At 33.9% G+C, this 19,815-nt stretch overlaps 1 protein-coding gene across 2 annotated transcripts; it reads left to right on the forward strand.

Annotated features, from left to right (window-relative positions):
- Positions 1-3,316: 3,316 nt before the first annotated feature.
- Positions 3,317-10,268, forward strand: LOC133313743 (mitochondrial-processing peptidase subunit alpha-like). 2 transcript variants are annotated; one of them, XM_061515149.1, is made up of 13 exons: positions 3,317-3,431; positions 3,559-4,139; positions 4,242-4,538; positions 6,280-6,447; positions 6,565-6,732; positions 6,844-6,924; positions 7,086-7,152; positions 7,421-7,518; positions 8,703-8,775; positions 8,873-8,943; positions 9,087-9,136; positions 9,669-9,781; positions 9,873-10,268. In XM_061515149.1, the coding sequence occupies exons 3-13, from the start codon at positions 4,332-4,334 to the stop codon at positions 9,923-9,925; spliced, it is 1,149 nt and encodes a 382-aa protein (XP_061371133.1). In that variant the 5' UTR covers positions 3,317-3,431; positions 3,559-4,139; positions 4,242-4,331; the 3' UTR covers positions 9,926-10,268. The 2 variants fall into 2 exon arrangements, with proteins under 2 accessions (XP_061371133.1, XP_061371132.1); XM_061515148.1 differs by having other exon boundaries at positions 3,378-3,431; positions 3,891-4,139.
- The last annotated feature ends 9,547 nt before the right edge of the window (positions 10,269-19,815 follow it).

The following is a 19,815-nucleotide window of genomic DNA, read 5'->3' on the forward strand; positions in this document are numbered from 1 at the left end:
AATCCTGTCTCCATGTGTTTAGAGATTGCATAAAAGCCAAGCAATTATGGGCATTGCCTTCACTGCAGCCATTACCTTTGGTTTTTTTTTTCTGTTTATGATCTCAATGAATGGCTAGCCCTGAATTTTAATTTTAACACGAGGTGTTCCTTGGATTGGAGGGATCCTTTTTTCTTCATCTGCTACTTTCTCTGGATGTGGAGGAATAAGGATTTGTTTGAAGACGATTTTACTAGACCTACTGATCTTGATAGCTTTCTGGATAGGCAGTTAGAGGAGAAATGCAGCATGAAAAGATCAGTCTTAGGAGGTGGTAAGCTTAATAGGACTACCCCTGGTCCTCTCAACTGGTCTCAGCCTGCAGTAGGTATGGTAAAAATTAATGTTGATGGAGCAGTTGTGAGAGAGAGGGCTGCGTGTGGAGGGATTTTAAGGGACCATAATGGCAGTTGGCAAGGTGGCTTCTCCTTCTTTCTTGGATCTTGTTCTCCTTTTATTGCTGAACTCCGGGCTATTCTCCATGGATTGGTGTTTGCATGGAATTTTGGCTGCAGAAGCTTTGTTTTGGAATCTGACTCTTTACAAGCTATTAGCGTACTTACTAGTGATAGTAAGAATACTCGAAAGCTTCCTCTGGTAGCTAAGATTCGAGTGTGGCTCCTTAAAGATTGGAGTGTGGTTTTACTTCATATCCCTAGAGCCATTAACAGGGGTGCTGACTGGTTAGCAAAGAAGGCGCTTGAAGATGCGCATGGGCTAAAGATTATTTTTAATCCTCATCCGGTGCTGGCCTTAATTCTGGAGGCGGATAGTCTAGACCCTGGTTAAGTGGTTGATTGTTTCACTGTCTGTGAAACTTTAGTTTGCTGTTTTAGTTTGTTGTTTTAGTCTGTGTTTCTCTTCTTGCTTTGGGGCTTTGCCCCTTTTATGTACCAAAAAAAAGAAGAAGAAGAAGTTATTATTATAAGAATAAAAAATAACGAAAATGATTTTATATATATATATATATATATATATATATATATGGGTTTTATAAGAGTTATGTTGTAGGAAAAATGATTGTGTAATGTTATAGAGATTCATTTTGCGTGCCGTAATTTTCTTTTTTTCTTTTTTCTTCAAAAAGTGTGGACCCCACAAAATGTTGTGTGTGTAGGAAAGTTTGTTGTGTCATGTTAAATGACAAATGCAAACCCTATATATATAAAGGATCATCGGTGACTCAACATCCCAATTTGTTTCACTCCACCAGTTTGAGTATTTTGTTCTTGTCATTTGTTTTGCCAAAAAAGGTTTACCGAAATGCCCGGCGACCTGGTGGTGTACTGCAGTTCAATCGGTACAGGTTTTTTTTGTTCAAATTGATTTTGGAAAAGATATTTCATATGTTACGGTGGCTCGGATTCAATCTTGTATCTTGTTGGTTAACGTATATCATTTAATATATTTATCATAAGGTTGACAAAATGAGCCAATCCGGCCTGACCCAGCTCAACCCGTATTCAATCCGAAAAAAACAAGCTGGGTTATGGTTGGCTCGAAAAAAAAAAATGAGCGAGAAAACTCAACCTGACCCGAGTCGAGTTAGGGTTGGCTTAAAAATATGGCTAGTGGGTTGACTTGAAAAAATAGCTCCGCGAGTTGGCTCGAAAATTGGCTCGCGAATTTGCTGGTTTTCAGCTTATTTAAATGATCATGTAATATTCACCAAAAAAAAAAAATGATCATGTAGTATTAATGCACTAGCTATGTGGCTGCCATAAGCTTGAACAAAGAGTTACAAATTGAGAAATAAAAGCAAAATATTTTGGTTTCAAATTTTCTTCACAACAAATTTGCATCAATATCAAGAAACAATCAGAACAACTTACTGTCAAGTGGGTAAGATATTTGAACCAAACAGAGCCAGCACAGCCTAACAATATAAAAATGACAGGGATGTGAAAAGATTAGGGACTTAGGTTTAGAGAAGGAAAAAAAATGATGACAACATGTGTGGGTTTTGTCTATTATATTTTGTAAAAAAAAAAAAAAAAAAATCTCAACCACTGAGCTGGATCGATTGATCCGCGGGTTGGCTCATTTTTTCACGAGCTGGCTTAGGTCAGGTTGGCAGCTCATTTTTGCGAACCCAACCTGACTCATTTTTGGCGAGTTACGATCCAACCCATTGTTTTTGCCAACCCTAATTTATCGTATCATTTAATAGAATTGTTTCAAATGTTACATCGAGTGAGGATTGAACCCTTATGAAGATATAAATCGTAGTATCTTACATTTGGTTCTTAGTTCAATTGCACTCTTAATTGGGTTTAATCTCTTAGAAAATAAAATTATCTTCTACACACATAAAAGTATATGGGCCTATAATTTCTTTTTCTTTCTCTGATCTTTACATGGCTCACTTTTATATATGTGCAAGAAATAATTTTATCTCTTCTAATATAAAAAATATCAAACCCCTCTTAATTATACTAGTTTCTTCTATCAATTTAATGGACTCTTAATTGGGTTTAATCTCTTAGAAAATAAAATTATCTCTTACACACGTAAAAGTATGTGAGCCTATATTTCCTTTTTCTTTCTCTTATCTTTACATGGCTCACTTTTATATATATGCAAGAAATAATTTTATCTCTAACAATATAAAAAATATCAAACCCCTCTTAATTATACTAGTTTCTTCTATCAATTTTCTAGCAGCCTCCACATGATATATCTTCGGACTGAATTTGGATGAAAAGTATAATGAGTCATATCTCATTGGTTTTAGTTCTCCCAGATGCATAAAAAAAATTAAGCACCAGAATGAATAAAGTGATGGAAATGAAAATGAAGCTATCAGCTTCAAATTTAGTTTTAAATAAATAAGCAAATTTTGTAGATAAATGGACAGGAAACAAGCAAGTTTAGCTTGCATTCTTCAAATGAAAAAAACTACTCTATTTCAATCTATTATTATTTTCTCTCAATTTAGTACATGAATTATGAAATCAATATAAAATATAGTTATCATTATCATGATTAAACAAATGGAAATATGTATTTTAAATTGAAGGTAGTTTTCTTTTAGTATATAAATTTTTTACGTGGAATTAGATGTTATTATCCCACCAAAGCCATAATAAATTCTCTAATCTGTTTAAGAATTTCTGGAAAGAATTACACATGCAACAGTTACTCACGTAACAAAAGGATTACCCCCATAACAAATGGGCCATGGGCTGGACCTTGTATGGGCTGAAGCCCAGAGTCCAATTCATTGTGTTAAGCGACACCTGAGTGACTGAGTCTCCTCCCTCAACCTAAGGTTAAAGGAATCAAACCAAGTGTATCTACTTCCACTTTGAGTTTGAGTTTGAGTTTGAGTTAGAGGTCCATTGCAATTTGCCATGTACAGGAACGTTGCTTCACGCCTCAGGGCCTTGAGGGTTAGTGTCTTTCTTCTTCCCTGTGGTTTGATCTTGCTCTCTTTCAATCATGCCCTAGATCTCACTGTATTTCGATTGCAACAAAATCATCGTTGATTCAGCTAATTAATCCCGATACCAATTTCAGGACCACACCTCCCTGGATTTTCGGACATGTGTTTACCAATTACTGCTTTAGTATTCAAATTCGCTCTCATTGTTCTTTTGGCGTCTTTTCAACTAGTGTAGTACCTCAAGCTAAAAACAATTTATATTCTATTGTGAATTTTGTCTAGGGTTCTGTTTCTTCATCATTTTTGTGCAAGTAATCCATCTGCTGCTTTTAAGTTCAAATGTTATGGCTTCATTTACTCAGCGGGAAAACTTATTTTAATTCCACTTTTGGTTTTTATAAAATTAAGTTGATTGTCTGACGGTTTGGAATTTTGTTTTGCTCTGCCATTGAATACATGAGTTTAGGCTCGTTCTTGCAATAGGGTACCTGCCAGATTTGCAAGTTCAAGTTCTGTTGTCACAACACAATCCTCTTCTAGTTTGGGTGGTTTATTTGGCTGGCTAACAGGAGAGCAATCCAGTTCTCTGCCACCTCTGGATTTCCCACTTCCAGGTGTTACACTTCCTCCTCCATTGCCTGATTATGTTGAGCAGGGTAAAACTATTATTACAACACTCCCAAATGGAGTCAAAGTTGCCTCTGAAACTTCAGCGGTATGAATTGTTGGTTATGTATTATCTGATCTGTACATGTATATATGCTCAGCCAAAAGTCTAAAATTCAAATATATTGACCACATTCTGCTGGTTCTTCAGACTCCTGCAGCCTCAATAGGTTTATATGTAGATTGTGGTTCAATCTATGAGACACCATTAACTTTTGGGGCTACACATCTGCTTGAAAGAATGGCCTTCAAGAGCACTAGAAACCGGAGTCACTTTCGAGTAATTCGTGAAGTAGAGGCAATTGGTGGCAATGTGCAGGCCTCAGCTTCCAGAGAGCAGATGGGTTACACTTTTGATGCTTTAAAGACATATGTTCCTGAAATGGTGGAGCTGCTTGTTGATTGTGTGAGGAACCCTGTGTTTCTTGATTGGGAGGTCAATGAGCAGGTACACCTTCCCCACATCCTTATTCTCCATATGGCTTTAAGCAATGCTGTTGAAACGTGAAAACATAAGGCAGCTTGCCAAACTCCCAAATGCCAATGCATTTAGGAAAACCCTCTTCTTTCGGGAAGAAGTTATGTAATTAATAATCAGCACACAGATAAGACATGGGTGCAAGGTAAGTCCTGAGAAAGTATCAAAAACAGAATATAGTTTTCCAATAAAAAGTGGTTCTAAGAGATATATTAAAAGAGTATTATAGTCCTTAATTTTAGTGAACTTGAACTTAAATGGGAGGCAGTTCTAGTTTATAGTGAGTTAATAGAGGCCTAGAAAAAAACTAGATATATGTGTGTGATTATAAAACCCAGTCGGGGACTTGAAAATTGAATTATGCTAATAAAAAAGTTATTAATGAAACTAGAGTGCTGCCTATGCTGGGGTTTGTCGAAAATAAAGTTCAGCAGTGTGTTTCAGCTGAGATGAAACTGATTATCAGCAATTTATGCCCTATCTTGGTATCTCCTCTAGCTTGTGCTTGTATTTTCTTGCTTCAATTGTCCTCCAGTTACTTCTTTACAGTCTACTGTCAAACTAGATAACAGGTCCTATTTGTGTGTAGAGGTTTACATCTTTGCTCTTACAACCTTTTACAAATACTTTTATGGTTGTTGGATCAAAATCAAATCAATAGCTTGTTATTGTCGGGTTTTTTTGGCTTCAAATATGTTATTCCTGTCCCAAATTACCCTTTAGTTCACATACTCCAATGGTTGGTGCGTTGTTTAAATGGGGATAAATGATTGATCCTGCATCATGCCTCAGGCTGTGTTGTTGGCTAGCCTCATTGGACCACTGCACCTGGAGCTAGTTCTACACTAGCTTAACACGGTTATGAAAAAACCAGACCAGCAGTACGACTGAAAAATGGTGAATTGGTTAGGTGTCTGAGTCTGATCCATGCAACCCAGAAAACTAAAATGATCAGAGAACCGGTGAATCAGTCCATGACCTTTAAGAACTGGTGGTAGAGATCCGATTTAAACTTTTTTTTTACTGAACAAAAAAAAAAGGAGCCAAATAAAGGACCAATGCCAAGCTACAAAGGCCCACGAATGAATTATTATTTTTTAGCCTTTTATTATTATTTTTTATCTTGCTGGACATATATTATGGTCCTTTTATTGACAGCTTAAAGTTTTACCAGTCTACCTGACTTGATTTGTCATGATTTTATGTTAATTTATTACTTATTATATTGTATAATATTAAAAATATTATTTAATTATTACTAGTTTGACCATGGCTCAATCATGGTCATACCAATGAATCATGAGCCAGTGTCTTTATCTGCGCAATTTTAAAAACATTGTTTAGACATATTTATATGGACAGATCAATAAATTATAATTAATGTGTTTTAAAAAAAGGTTGAATGCAGTAAGGTAATCATGAGCTAGAAGCTTGATACTTGTCCTTTGGTATAGTTAAATCTCTATATTCTCATAATGATTTTGTATTAGCTTTTAAATTTTATCTGCCTTTTTAGAATAGTACAAATTTGCTGCCAAAGTCAGTTTATTAGAGCTGTGTTTCAGAGTGATCAATCATGGTTCGCATGGGTAGTGTTGTATAACAATTGTCACTTGTCTGATTAACGGTGACTGATTTTTACCTGCTTAGTGCTTACATGTCTCATGGCCTTTTGAAATTCTGCTGTTATTAATACTGCAATTATGTATAGCTTCTGAAAGTGAAGTCTGAGATTGGTGAAGCTTCCAAAAACCCTCAAGACTTGCTTTTGGAAGCAATTCATTCTGCTGGTTTTTCTGGTGCCTTGGCAAATCCTCTTTTAGCTTCAGAATCAGCAGTAAATAGACTAAATGGTACAATTCTGGAGGATTTTGTTGCTGTAAGTCTTCAAACTTGATGTTTTTATTTAATATTTTTTTGCTCTAAAAAATTTAAAGATTCTTTGTTTTCTGTTCTTTACCTTTCTATTAAAACTTAAAATTTTATGAAACACCAGGAAAACTATACTGCACCTCGGATAGTACTTGCAGCTTCTGGTGTTGAGCATGAGGAATTGTTATCTGTTGCAGAACCTCTTTTGTCCGATCTACCTAGTGTCCCGCGCCCAGAGGAGCCAAAATCAGTATATACCGGTGGTGATTATCGATGTCAAAGTGAATCTGGGGTATGCATTAGAAAAAAAAATGTATTTATGTTTTGTGCTTCTGCTTACATCTCTAGTTTTTACTTTTGGGGCATAAAGCTCTGTCAAGTCTAACATTGCTTGAATGGCCAGAGGACCCATTTTGCTCTTGCATTTGAACTTCCTGGTGGCTGGCATGACTTGAAGGATGCTATGGTTTTGACTGTTCTTCAGGTTTTGATGCTGTCTTCTATTTATTTGCTTTTCGTGTTGAAATTTCTTTTCCTTCTTTTAAGGTGTCTAAAAATGTACCTAAGAATGCATAGTATGTTTACAATTTTATAGTTTCTGTAATGTAAGCCAGCATATAATTGTATTATCTTACTTTGCTATAGATGCTATTGGGAGGCGGTGGATCATTCTCAGCTGGTGGACCTGGTAAAGGGATGTATTCACGGCTATGTAAGTTATCTCTTCTGGCTCTGTTTGAAGATAGGAATAGAGAATGAATCGACTGAAGTCATTACATATAAGAGTCGAATGTATGACAGCATATTATTTCTAATGGTCAAAATTTGATGTATAATTTTTCAACTTGCTTGTTTCTATTTCACCTTCTTTCTGCAACTAAGCATTTTATGCTCTTCCCCTCCCCTCAACCATTGCGCAAAAAATCTGTATACTTTTGTAAATCTTGTTACGTTGACATTCTTGCTTTTATCACACGCAGATCTCCATGTTCTAAATGAGTATCCACAAGTTCATTCAATTTCAGCATTCAACAATATTTACAATAACACTGGCATTTTTGGTATCCAAGTCACAACAGTAAGCCCCTTTCAATCCTGTCCATTATCAAATCATGGTTTCTGGATATATTGGAATTCTTATGTAACAATAACATTGGAATTTTTTTTTGGTAATATAACTAAGGGTGCTTTTATGAAACCTTCAAAAGAGACCAGAACCAGAATTTTATTGTGTTTTGGAGCTACAAGATAATTCAACATCATCATAATAATTTAAGTCCAATTAAATCACCAATGTTAATGATGAAAAAGAATTGGTGCCTTAGTATATAAATGAGCTTGGTAGCTTGCTTAGGCATTTCTTGGTAGCTTTACAGTAATGCGTTTACAGATTTGTGCTGTGTTTTTTAGGCTAGCCTTAAGCTTGTTATGTGTGGTTGATGTGTTTAGTCTAAATAAGATTTTGCATGATCGAGGTGCACTTTGGTGTTAAGTAGAAAGATAAATATATACATCTTTTGTTATATATATTTTATGCTTTCAGGAGTCAGACCCAAGCTTTTTAGGTCGTCAGCACCTCTGAAAGTTTTGATATGCTAGGAATCATGAGCAAATCACCTAGAAGTAAATTGAATCATCATCTGTTTGTGTGTTATTTTATTGGGGATACTTATGAAATCTTGTAAAGTATGGAACAAATGCTTGTGTCTCTAATTGTTTATTATATAAGATATTTAATCAGTGTCCTAAGAATTGTTTAAATGATCAGAGGCTTGTGTTCCTTATGTGACAACTGTCACTTAAAAAGTTATATTGTAAATGTTACTTGTGTCGAACCTATTCATTGTTATAGTAGTTCTATTTGACTGAAATTATATGTAATGTTGCTTTCTATGCCTTGGTTGGAAGATTTTTAATTTGCATGTACAATATATAAATATAAATATAATCCATGCTCATAGATTATATGAAACAAGAATATTGGGTGTGATTTTTTGAATAGGTGGAAAATAGAGTTGGAATGAAAAACCATTTTCAACGGAAGTTATTCAGATTGAAAATGAGTACTATTGGTTTTCGACCTTCTCATATGTTTGTCCTGTCAAGAAAGTGGAACGTGTTTTTCATTCCAAAATTTCCACATTCCTGCTTTCCATGTACTCAACCAAGCATACTTGTTTATATACATAGGATGGATGTGATCCAGCAGATTTGTTCCATTCCTTGGACTCACTTGTGACCTTATTTATGTTTATGTATTAGGGTTCAGATTTTGTATCAAAAGCCATTGACATAGCAGCTAATGAGCTTCTTGCAGTTGCTACTTCTGGACAAGGTATGCTATTATGCTCTTCCTTGACTCGTATTGTGCTTCTTGATTATCACCTTCAGATTGGTAGAGTTATACTTATTCGTTTTGTTTCTGTCTGCAGTTGACCAGGTACAGCTGGATCGTGCCAAACAGGCTACAAAATCTGCAATTTTGATGAATTTGGAATCAAGAGTACGTAAATCCATCTCAAATGAAAATTTCACCCAGAAATTACAATCACAACTTTTTAAAGTCTTTTTCTCCTTATTGTGCTTTTGAATTTTTGTTCTTTTTTTGTAACTATCTGATCACTATTGAACTTAATGTGTTTTCAGATGGTTGTTTCAGAAGATATCGGAAGACAAGTTTTGACATATGGTGAGAGGTATGGCTTAGGAATGACATTATATATTTGCTGTTAATTTGAGCTTAATAATTAATTTACTGTTATTTTTTATGTTTCTGGATGTGTCTTGCTGCTTGTTTACTGAATTTTTCCGTCTGTTTACTCCTTTAGCATTTCATTTTCGTAGTGTGTAGTATTTCAATTCTGCAAATAAGTTTAAGGATGTAGATATGGTGGTGAAAATATGTTTGCTTTTTTACAAAAATAATATTAGCATTGAACATATTAATTCAACTACAGAAAGAACTAGTCTTGGCCATTGCTAGAATATTCTGCTAGGTTGGAGATTTCATCTTTGGTGCTACTTCGCGTTTTTGTGCATTTGCAATTGGAATTTCTATGCTGAATATGGATTGATGCCACAGCAGTTTTGATTTTTGTAGATAAAAAACAAAAAGGCAATATATATATATTAATTTTAGTATAAAATATTGCATATTCCCATGCATTTGCGGTGTGCTTGAAAGACTATGGTCTGTGTCTAAAAAGATGTCTTTACCCTCTAACCCAGGAAACCTGTAGAAAATTTCTTAAAGGCAGTGGACGAAGTAACTTTGAAGGATATTGCTTCAATTTCTCAAAAGCTCATTTCTTCCCCTCTCACAATGGCATCATATGGAGATGGTATTTAATCTTTTTGACAAAAAAAAAAGAAATTGTGATTTTTTTTTTATCTTCTTTGGTAGTAAAATCTTGCCTTCCCATGTTTCTGCAGTTTTATATGTTCCAAGCTATGAATCGGTGAGCAGCAAGCTTCGATCAAAATGAGATGGATGGAAAGAGAATGCTTAAATCCAGATGTCTTGAGTCTTCTTGACATACAATCAGATCTTGTACGGTTGGAAGGTGTAAAATTAAGTCAAAATTCTAAATACTATAGTAGTCAATAAATTAGTAATCACGCGGCAGGAGCATTTGCATATGTCATTACTTTTGGGTACATAATAATTGACTTCAAAAGAGTTTTCACATGAATGTTTTTATGTTTGGCAGAATTAAAACTGCTGGACTATTTTTGGATTAAATCCCATTTTGGGAAACCAAGTCTTGATTAATTGATCAGAAACTTGTCAAGTGTAACACTAATTGAATTATAATTTATTGTTTGTTGTCTCAGATTTTATAGTGAATACAATTATGATTGGATTTGATATAGGATCTGGTTGACTGTTTTTTGTTAAAGTGTTTTTTTAATTTAAAACTACATAATTTTTTTTTTTGAGATATTTAGATAATAAGCCTTTTGAAAAAAAAAGGGGGCTAAAATTCACAAAAAAAAATTATTTTAATGTTTTTCTTATAAAATAAAAATAGTAGTTTGTGAAAGAAGTATAATATATATATATATATATATATATATATATATATATATATATATGATAAAAATATTTCTCAAGCAGCTTGAGATAAGTTTATCTCCGCTTATTCTAAAACTTCGTTGTTTTTTTTTTATTTCCTTATATTATTTGATTCACCTTTGAATGGTTATGATTCTCTTTTTCTCTCTCTTCCTTTATCACCATTGATCAATCTTTATATGATTATGATTTAGTAGTCGGATGTAAAATTATCTAAGTAGCTTGAGAAACGATAAGCTATATATATAAAAAGTTTGACATCTTATTTGAGAGTCATTGTTCTTGTCTTGACCTAACGACCCTGATTTGTAAGTATGTGATACTATTAATCTGTTTTGATCTAACTGTTCTCAAATGAAGTGTCAAAATATTTCTTTGATATCAGTGTCAAAAGATTTTACCCCATGTATATAGTAATAGCACGTGTTCTTTCTGATTTAGATTTTTTTGTTAGTGTGGCTCAATTTGATTTTTAAATCATGTTTTTTGATAGATGCTATGAAAAATGATAAGGAACTAGGATTAACCAAGGAAATTAGAAATTTAAGACAGCCATAATGCAAAAAAATCGTAATAGTTAAGAATTTGATTTCTATCTTTTGATAATAGTTTCATTCCACCCAATTTAAAATGATAATAGTTTTCTAGATTTTTCAAATTCTGTATTAAAAATGAAAAAAATGAAAAGTTACTAGGATTAACCAAGGAATGATAAGGAATTATGGGTGCCATTAAATTCTAGTTTTGGGTGGAATCAAAAAAATTCTGCAGATGCTTCATGCAAAACATCATGAAAAATTTGACAGTCTTCACGCTAACAGTATTCTTCATTCAATCTTAATGCTTTGTCTATGATCAGGCGGAAAATTCTGTTAATTATTAAATTACTTTTCTCTCTTGTATGTCAACTCTTCTAAAAATATATGGAATACAATTTGGTTGGTTATAAACGGGTGAAACCTTCTGAATTTAGAAGACTATTCTTAAATCTTATATTTAATTTAGAGATATGTCTATCTTTTTTCATACTTACTTATCTTCAAAATCGTTAGACTATAATTTGAAGAGAATAGAAAAATGACGCAAGTTAGTTGAGATTCTGATCTAACGATGTTGAAGATGAATAGATAAAGTAGACATAAAAAATATGACATAATATTTTATCCCTTTAATTTAGGCCGAGACCCTCACAATCCTTAAGTATCCATAGGTTAGTCATCTTAACCATAACCATCTCTTATAGAGTTTTTCACAACATTTTTCTCATCTTATAACTCTTTTCCCGATGACTTCAACAACTATTATCCTTGGATTCTTAAAGATAGAAAGATTGTAAAATATATGTATGGACTATTATCATAAGTTTTCTGATACACAAAATCCCTTAAAAATGGCAAATGTAGAGCATACTTGCTCCTTTTGAGAATAGATTATGGTTATAACATTATATTAGGTTTTCGAAAACAGAAGAGAAACTTAGAAAATATTCATAGAGATAAGACCACACTAATTTTATTTCTGGTTCAATTTATGTCTTCTTACAAACAACAAGCTTCCTTTTATAGACAAGGCAGATACACCAACAATTATTTGTGACAAAATATTACAATCCAAAACTTAAAAAGTAATTATTTTTTTTTACAAAATACACAGTAATCCAAAACGATAAAGTAATTTTTGACTTTAGCATACTACAAGCCAAATTATTAAAGTAACTTTAGACTAAAATGACTTTTTTGGAAATGGCTTTTGTCTTTTAGTCATCGTTATGCATGACCGATTGGCTGGGTGTCAGAGATTGAACTCTTCAGGCCTGATTGGTTCATCTATAGTATTATGAAAATGAATTTCTTATGAGTCTTGTGATGAACTCAGGCCAATTGGGCTAGAAAATGTATATCACCCTTTTCAACGTAGAGTAACACACAGAGGTTTCTTTTTCACTATTTCTCCAAAGATTTGAATTCTTTCAACACGATCCGTTTTACAAAAAAAATTTACAAATTTTTACAAATTATACTATATACTTCCGGAAGTATATAGTGTGATCTAGTATACTTCCGGGAGTTTATAATGTAATTTATAAGAGTTTGTAAACAAAAAATTTGGAATAAAGACCCAAATTGGTCCCTGACAAAAAACTCGGTGCCCAAATTAGTCCCTCACAAAAATAAACTCGTTAGATAGTCCCCAACAAAGTGAAACATGACCCACGTTAGTCCTTCTGTCAATCCAAAACTAACGGTGTCAATGACGGTGATGACGTGTCACGTTAAGTGACATGCTGGAGGCCACGTGGGTTGAGGAACGATGTCGTTTTGAGAGACTCATCCACGTTGGTCAGTATGGTCCCTAACAGTTTTAACAAAGGGGACCAGTATGGTCCCTAACATTTTTATCGGGGTCCTTTTTAGTCCCTGCTAAAGTTCTGTTAACACCAGTGCCACCATTTGCTATTAACACACCAGCAATGTCATTTCCCTTTGTACTTGCTGATATTAGTCATGCATAACACAATCAACTTCTGCATAATTCACACCATGACATTCTTAGTTTAGTCTTTATACATTGTTCCCATTCCTTTTTTTATCTCCATCGAGTTTATACAACATTTTGTGTCAATAAACATAACTTCAAATACATAAGTCATGCTACATACATTGCATGAACAACAATTCATTACACCAGCAAATCTCAACATGGGAAAATATAGTACAAAAGTTATGAATTGTTGTAATGAATTGTATGTATTCCCATTACACCTTGCTACATACATACATTGCATGTACTCTTTAAATGTTGGAACCTGACACTCTTGATCAACATCATCCCCATCATTACCTTTAAAACCAGAAAACCAAACACCAAATCAAAACAAAAACTAAAAAGCAAAACTTTTTTCAAACCAACAATAAAACAAGAGGAAAAGAACCATCCCCATGTAGGACTAGCAAAACAAATAAACCCAACCAAAAAAAAAAACAGTTATACTCAACAACAGCATTGGAGAACACTCCCACCACAACTTCAAACCCAAAACAAGGTCAAAATCCAAGAAGGGAAACACAAGAGCATGTTGTTGCTCATTACAAGGCTATGAAAAATAAGAGAAGTACCAAAGAAAAGGTCAAGAGTGAAGAGGGTACCTGGATCGGGTTTCTTGGAGTCGGGTAAGGCGGTGGAAGGGTTTTCAAGAGAGTGGAGATGAGTGGTTTTGGAGTGTAAGCAACCCATGGTTATGATTAATATGGTTATGGTATATGTCTATATGATATATATAAAGTGTGTTGTCTACATAGAAACGAAGGTTGAAGAGTACAACACTAGATTCTATAGAGCCACTATATATAACGTGAGAAGGGTCAGAAGCAGGACCAGAAGAGTGTTGGTTCAGTGTTTTAAAACCGAAAATGTTGGGGTTTCCCGTGCTGCAAGTGACTGAGTCACTGCTACTGTTGCTCGTTGCAGCGACGGAAACACAGAAAATAAAGAGAGAGAATGATGAAAAAGGCCAAAACCAAAAAAGTGTGAAAAGAGGAGAATGAAGTGTGTGTATGTGAGAGAGAGAGAAAGAGATGAAGGGAAACAAGGAGCAGAGAAGGTCACATGACAGGGTCTATCATGGAGCACGTGCTTCCCCCAAGTGAGATACTGTGAGGCTTTTTCTAATGGCAGTTTTCTTTTCTTTACTTTTTTCTTTTTTATTTTATTTTGGGGGCATAGACTTGGAAAATTACAACGTCAGCTTGTAAGTTGTAACAGACATCAAAAGAATGCTTCAAACTCAAACATCATTACACAATTTGAAGTTATTGTGTAATGAACAACAATGTATGTATCTCAGCAAATCTCAACAATCCAACATTACACCAGCAAATACATAAGCCATGCTGGTGTAATAAATTGTTGTTCATGCAATGTATGTAGCATGGCTTATGTATTTGAAGTTATGTTTATTGGCACAAAATGTTGTATAAACTCGATGGAGATAAAAAAAAAGAATGGGAACAATGTATAAAGACTAAACTAAGAATGTCATGGTGTGAATTATGCAGAAGTTGATTGTGTTATGCATGACTAATATCAGCATGTACAAGGGGAAATGACATTGCTGGTGTGTTAATAGCAAATGGTGGCACTGGTGCTAACAGAACTTTAGCAGGGACGAAAAATGACCCCGATAAAAATGTTAGGGACCATACTGGTCCCCTTTGTTAAAACTGTTAAGGACCATATTGACCAACGTGGATGAATCTCTCAAAACGACGTCGTTCCTCAACCCACGTGGCCTCCAGCATGTCACTTAATGTGACACGTCATCACCGTCATTGACACCGTTAGTTTTGGATTGACAGAAGGACTAACGTGGGTCCTGTTTCACTTTGTTGGGGACTATCTAACGAGTTTATTTTTGTGAGGGACTAATTTGGGCACCGAGTTTTTTGTCAGGGACCAATTTGGGTCTTTACTCAAAAATTTGTAAATATAACCCTCTCTTTCTTTAATAACGAAAAAACACAATTAGTATTCCTCCCACTGGTGCATTATTTATTAAAGTTGGAATAAAATAATATATTTAACTGTATTTATTCTATTTATTCCTTCATGGTTGATGAATTGATTACATTTGGTTTTATTTATTTATTTATTTTTACTTTTACTAAAAGAATACCTAATTCTGTAACATCTCAAGGGATTGCTTGGTGCAAGGATCAAACACTGTCTCAAGCAGTTTCTTGAAAAAAATTTGGGGGCCAGAGGATAAGCCAAAAAATCTTCAGTTGGGTGATTTGTCTCGTCCTTTCTCCAGTTGCGAAGCTTAGTGCACCCACTGTTACAATAAGGGGCTAGCCCAAACGGGCCGTACCCCGAGGACATGGTGCCCGAAAAAGATTGAATGGGGATACCTCCTGGCAATGTACCAAAAAAAAAAAAAAAGTATATGCTCCTTGTGTTACCGCTTTTTTCTTCACGTGTGTTCTTTACAAAAAATATACATAAATATGATATTGAAATGGCTTGGACAATTTTTTATCTTCATCTGTGTAGATTATCAAGTAATTAGAATATGCATGTGGCAATGACATAAATATAATTTTTCTCACATTTCTTATGGAGATTAATTATTTATTTATCAAATGTATTCAATCAATAATTATACTCATATATGATCAGTGAATTAAAAAAAAGGCAATGGTTTTCTCATGTTACATGAGATAGCATTGTCTTGTGTAGAGACATAATTAGGTGGGTCCCGCAATTAAAAAAAAAAAGAAAAAAGCAAAAAAAATGTTGGCTCAAATTTTGAAATGTGTATAACATGAGATAAGATTTCTCATGTAACATAAGAAAAACATTTCTCATTAAAAAATGACAAAAAAAACCTCATAATTATATGAGTATAGTATTAATTAATTGATTGTCTTACATGGGTGAGATATACAAAAAGATTATACTAATAAATATCATTCCTACAACCGAAAGTATATTCTCAGCAGTTTCCTGCCAAACATGTCATGTCTGTCTAATTGTTCTTTCTTTTTGCTGTAATTAACTTGTTCCCCAGCTAACCCTAAGAAGGAAGCTTGGTTCCAATTGGTCAAAACAATACTTTGACGAGTAACATAGAAGAAAGATATATATATCTATCTGTCTATTATCAGATAAAGCAATCAACATCATTCTTTTCCGTATTATCAGTGGTCATGCCCGCTTCTGTACTTTCCATTTTTCATAATCTTGGAGAGTCATAGATAGTTCTCAACCAAATGTTTTTTATTCTTAATTGTAAAACGGATCACTTCATCAGGTCACATATTCGATGATGAAAAACCAAAATCAAATAATTAAGATCTCACATATGTCCCGAACTATAAAGAAAGATGACAAATATTTGAGTGCTCAATCCGAATTAATATTTGTGGTAAACTCGTGCTCGCTAATAAAGTTCAGACCTTTCACCCAACAAAGAATTACACTTCACAAGGAACGTCGAATTTAGAGACTTCCATACCAAAAAAAACTATTAAGTGCATTATTTACGGTTCCTCCTTTCTAGCAAAAAGAAATATTAAGAATTAAGTACATAAGATATATGAAATGAGATCATCATGTTTCCTTGTCAAAATAATTGTAGGTTCTGAACAAAAGTTAGACAAGTACTTGGCCTATTACCTCTTTGGGTGATGGTGAAAACTGAAAAGTACTTGACAGTTTTGTAAGAAAATTGCAAGTTCTTTGAAATCCTACTTTAACATCAAGAAGAATGTTCTAAATGGAACTAGCTAGAACTCTGTTATGTTATGCCCGAAAATGATGAAAGTCAAGTATTGTGGCCTATGGGGTGGGGTGGTAGTACTTAATAGGATGAATGTGTCCCCAATTGGCATTAATTACTTGCTTTGCTGTCTTGCAATGTTGTTTTGTTCTTAATTACAGCGTATTTAATTACTTTGTACTTATTTGATGAGAACCCTCATGATGCTATTTTTGTCTCCCATGCATATTATATTAAATAACGATGATAATAATTAATAACTCTTAGTGGTTATGAGAATAATTACATTTTCTAATTGAACAAATTACGTAGACCAGCAATTGAAGGGACAAGATATAAATATCCCAGTGCAAGGGTAAGAATTTAGCTAAATATAGAAAGTGTTTATATTTAAATCTTCATTTAAAACTGTAATATGGAATATACATATACACCGTACCAAGAATTGTACTCCTTAAGAAATATTCTTAAAGACGAATGAGTATTTTGGAGGGGAAAAAAGTTATGGTTGTGTATTTTGGAATATTTGAATATACATAAACTTAAATCCTTCTTTTTCTAGTATAATAACTAAAATTAGTATAACTGATTATATTCCTCAGAACTGTGTCACCAACCATGCATAAGTATCAAATATTATAAGCAGTGGAATATTTATTAGAGATTGCAATTGCAAACAAAGGAAAAAGGGGGTAGCCAGGGGGAAGATAGAACTCTGTAAAGATATGTGGGCTCCATGGGTTGGTTTGTCAAAGGTCAATTGAAATGGATAATCAAAGCAATTTGATTCTCTTATTTTCTTTTCTTTTTTAACTAAAGATCTTATTGGTCGGAAAGAGAAATATGTGAAATGATGTTTTACAAGTTGAATTTAATTTTCTTGTGTCCCTTGCTAATTGCTAGGTTCAATTAAGTTTCTCTCAGATATACCCTTAAGATAGGATACATTCCTCAGGACTCCCTCTGATATTTTAGCCCAAAATTCAGATACCCCTCCATATATTTTCAGCTCCACAAAATCAAATATAATCAAAGCTTACAATAATTTGCAAAAGAAAAGGGGCAACTATCTATATACTGCAAACATCATCAGGGTCCCTCCATCATTTTTCTATTGACTGCACCAAAGAATGTAGTTATAAACGTGAAGCCTAACCATCATCTGATTAAGATACTTTATGAGACCCAAAGATTTCCATGCTGATGCCGGACCCACATAATATAATGCCAAGGGTCTATTCTTTAGTTTCTGTTTTTTTTCTATGTGGAAATAAAAATAAATAACACAAGGGGCAAAGATGATGACAAAAGGGAAAATAATAGTACTATCCCTTCCCATCCCCCCCCCCCCCCAAAAAAAAAATATAAATAAATTTTTTACAACTGTTCATTACTTTAATTTCCTGCAGCGCTAAACAGTAAATTATTTGGTGCTTCTGGTCCAAGCTTCATATATAGATTTATATTTTATATAATTATGATTTAGCATAAGTTGCAGTAATTAATTAGAAGAGGAGGTGGTGGTCCATCAAGTACGTCTCCTCATTTTCCTTGATAATCAAGCAACCTCCTAATACTGCCTACCCATCTCTCTGTCTCTCTCTCCCTCTGTGTGTGCGCGCAAAACATTCATGGCAAAAGCATCATGATCTGCACTCCATCGCAAAACCCATGTGAGTTTCTATCATCCTTTTCCCCGTATTTTTTTCTGGGTGTCTCACTCTGTATCTTTTTCTCTCACTATACAGGAAAGCATTTGGCTTTATTATACTTATGTCATTATTCTTTTATGAAAAAATAATGAGACTCTAATTCTGCCCAACTCGTCTTTATTACTCTATGTTCCAAGCTTAATGATACTGACACGTATTAAGAGAAAGTAAGTTTTTACATGAATAGTATTATTATTATTATTATTATTATATATTCTATTGGGTTTTTGATGTTGAGAGAGAGTTAAACTGTAACCATTCATAAAAACTATAGCATTATAAAAATGCTTATTTCTAATCCATTATTTACGTTTTTTTTTTCTTTTTTTTTTTTGGTTCCAAGTATATTTTTCCTTGATTAGTAACATCTGTGTGATCGTTGTGTGGCTTTTGCTTTTACAGTCAAGGCTCAAAGAAAGGTGTAGGCTGCATGCAGTCCTAGTAGGATGTAAGATAGAAGAGAGAAACAAACCAGCATAGCATAGGCTTTGAGCTTTAGTTAGAAAAAAACAACCAGGTTTTCTTTCTTTCTATCTTGTCTCTTTGTTTCTCTCTCTTTCTTTTTCTCACATAAACCGCCTACAAACATGCGATTCATAAATAAACAAAGGCTCAAAGGTGCTATATGAGTTTGAAGCAGACAACTTTTCCTTTATTATTTTTCTCACTGGCTTCAGTTAAAGTAGAGGGAATTCGGGTGTTTTCTATTGTAACAGTTTCTTCTTTTCCTCATCCTACACTTCTTCTTTCTCATCTCTTCTCCTCTCTCTCTTCATTTCCCTTCCAGAATATTTTCCATTTTCCTGCATACTTTCATCCTTATTCTGCAGAATTTGTTGTTGTGGATTTGATTTATTCTCTGAAATAGCCAAATGCTTGAGAATTAATATTTTCAATTTTTTTTTTTGTTTCTTTTGTCTATATTCAAGGTTTTTCTCTTTGCTTATCGTTTATGTTGGTGTGTCTCTAGCTAGTTTCTGAATCGAATCATCTCCTGATCAACTGTCTAATTTCTTGATAGTTCATAAACTTGTGAGTTGTGAAAGCCAAAACCCACTTATTGATTTTATTTTCGCTTTCAAGTCATTGACAATGATTATAATATATCAACCAATTTTCTGCTATTGATCTTTTGGGAAAATTTTAGTTCTGATCTTAATCAAGCTCTTGGGTTTTGCAGTTATATAGAAGAGAAGAAACTCTGGATATGCTCAGTTATTGTGGACTATTCCGTACTAAAAGAATTCCAATTCAAGACATCATCAAGTTTCATCAAGAGAGATAGCATCACACATACGTCAAAAGCAGATC

The sequence above is a fragment of the Gastrolobium bilobum genome, unplaced genomic scaffold (assembly GCF_033153095.1).
Source record: "Gastrolobium bilobum isolate Gb01-03AN ecotype WA unplaced genomic scaffold, APGP_CSIRO_Gbil_v1 utg15927, whole genome shotgun sequence".
In the NCBI taxonomy this organism is placed as follows: Eukaryota; Viridiplantae; Streptophyta; class Magnoliopsida; order Fabales; family Fabaceae; genus Gastrolobium; species Gastrolobium bilobum.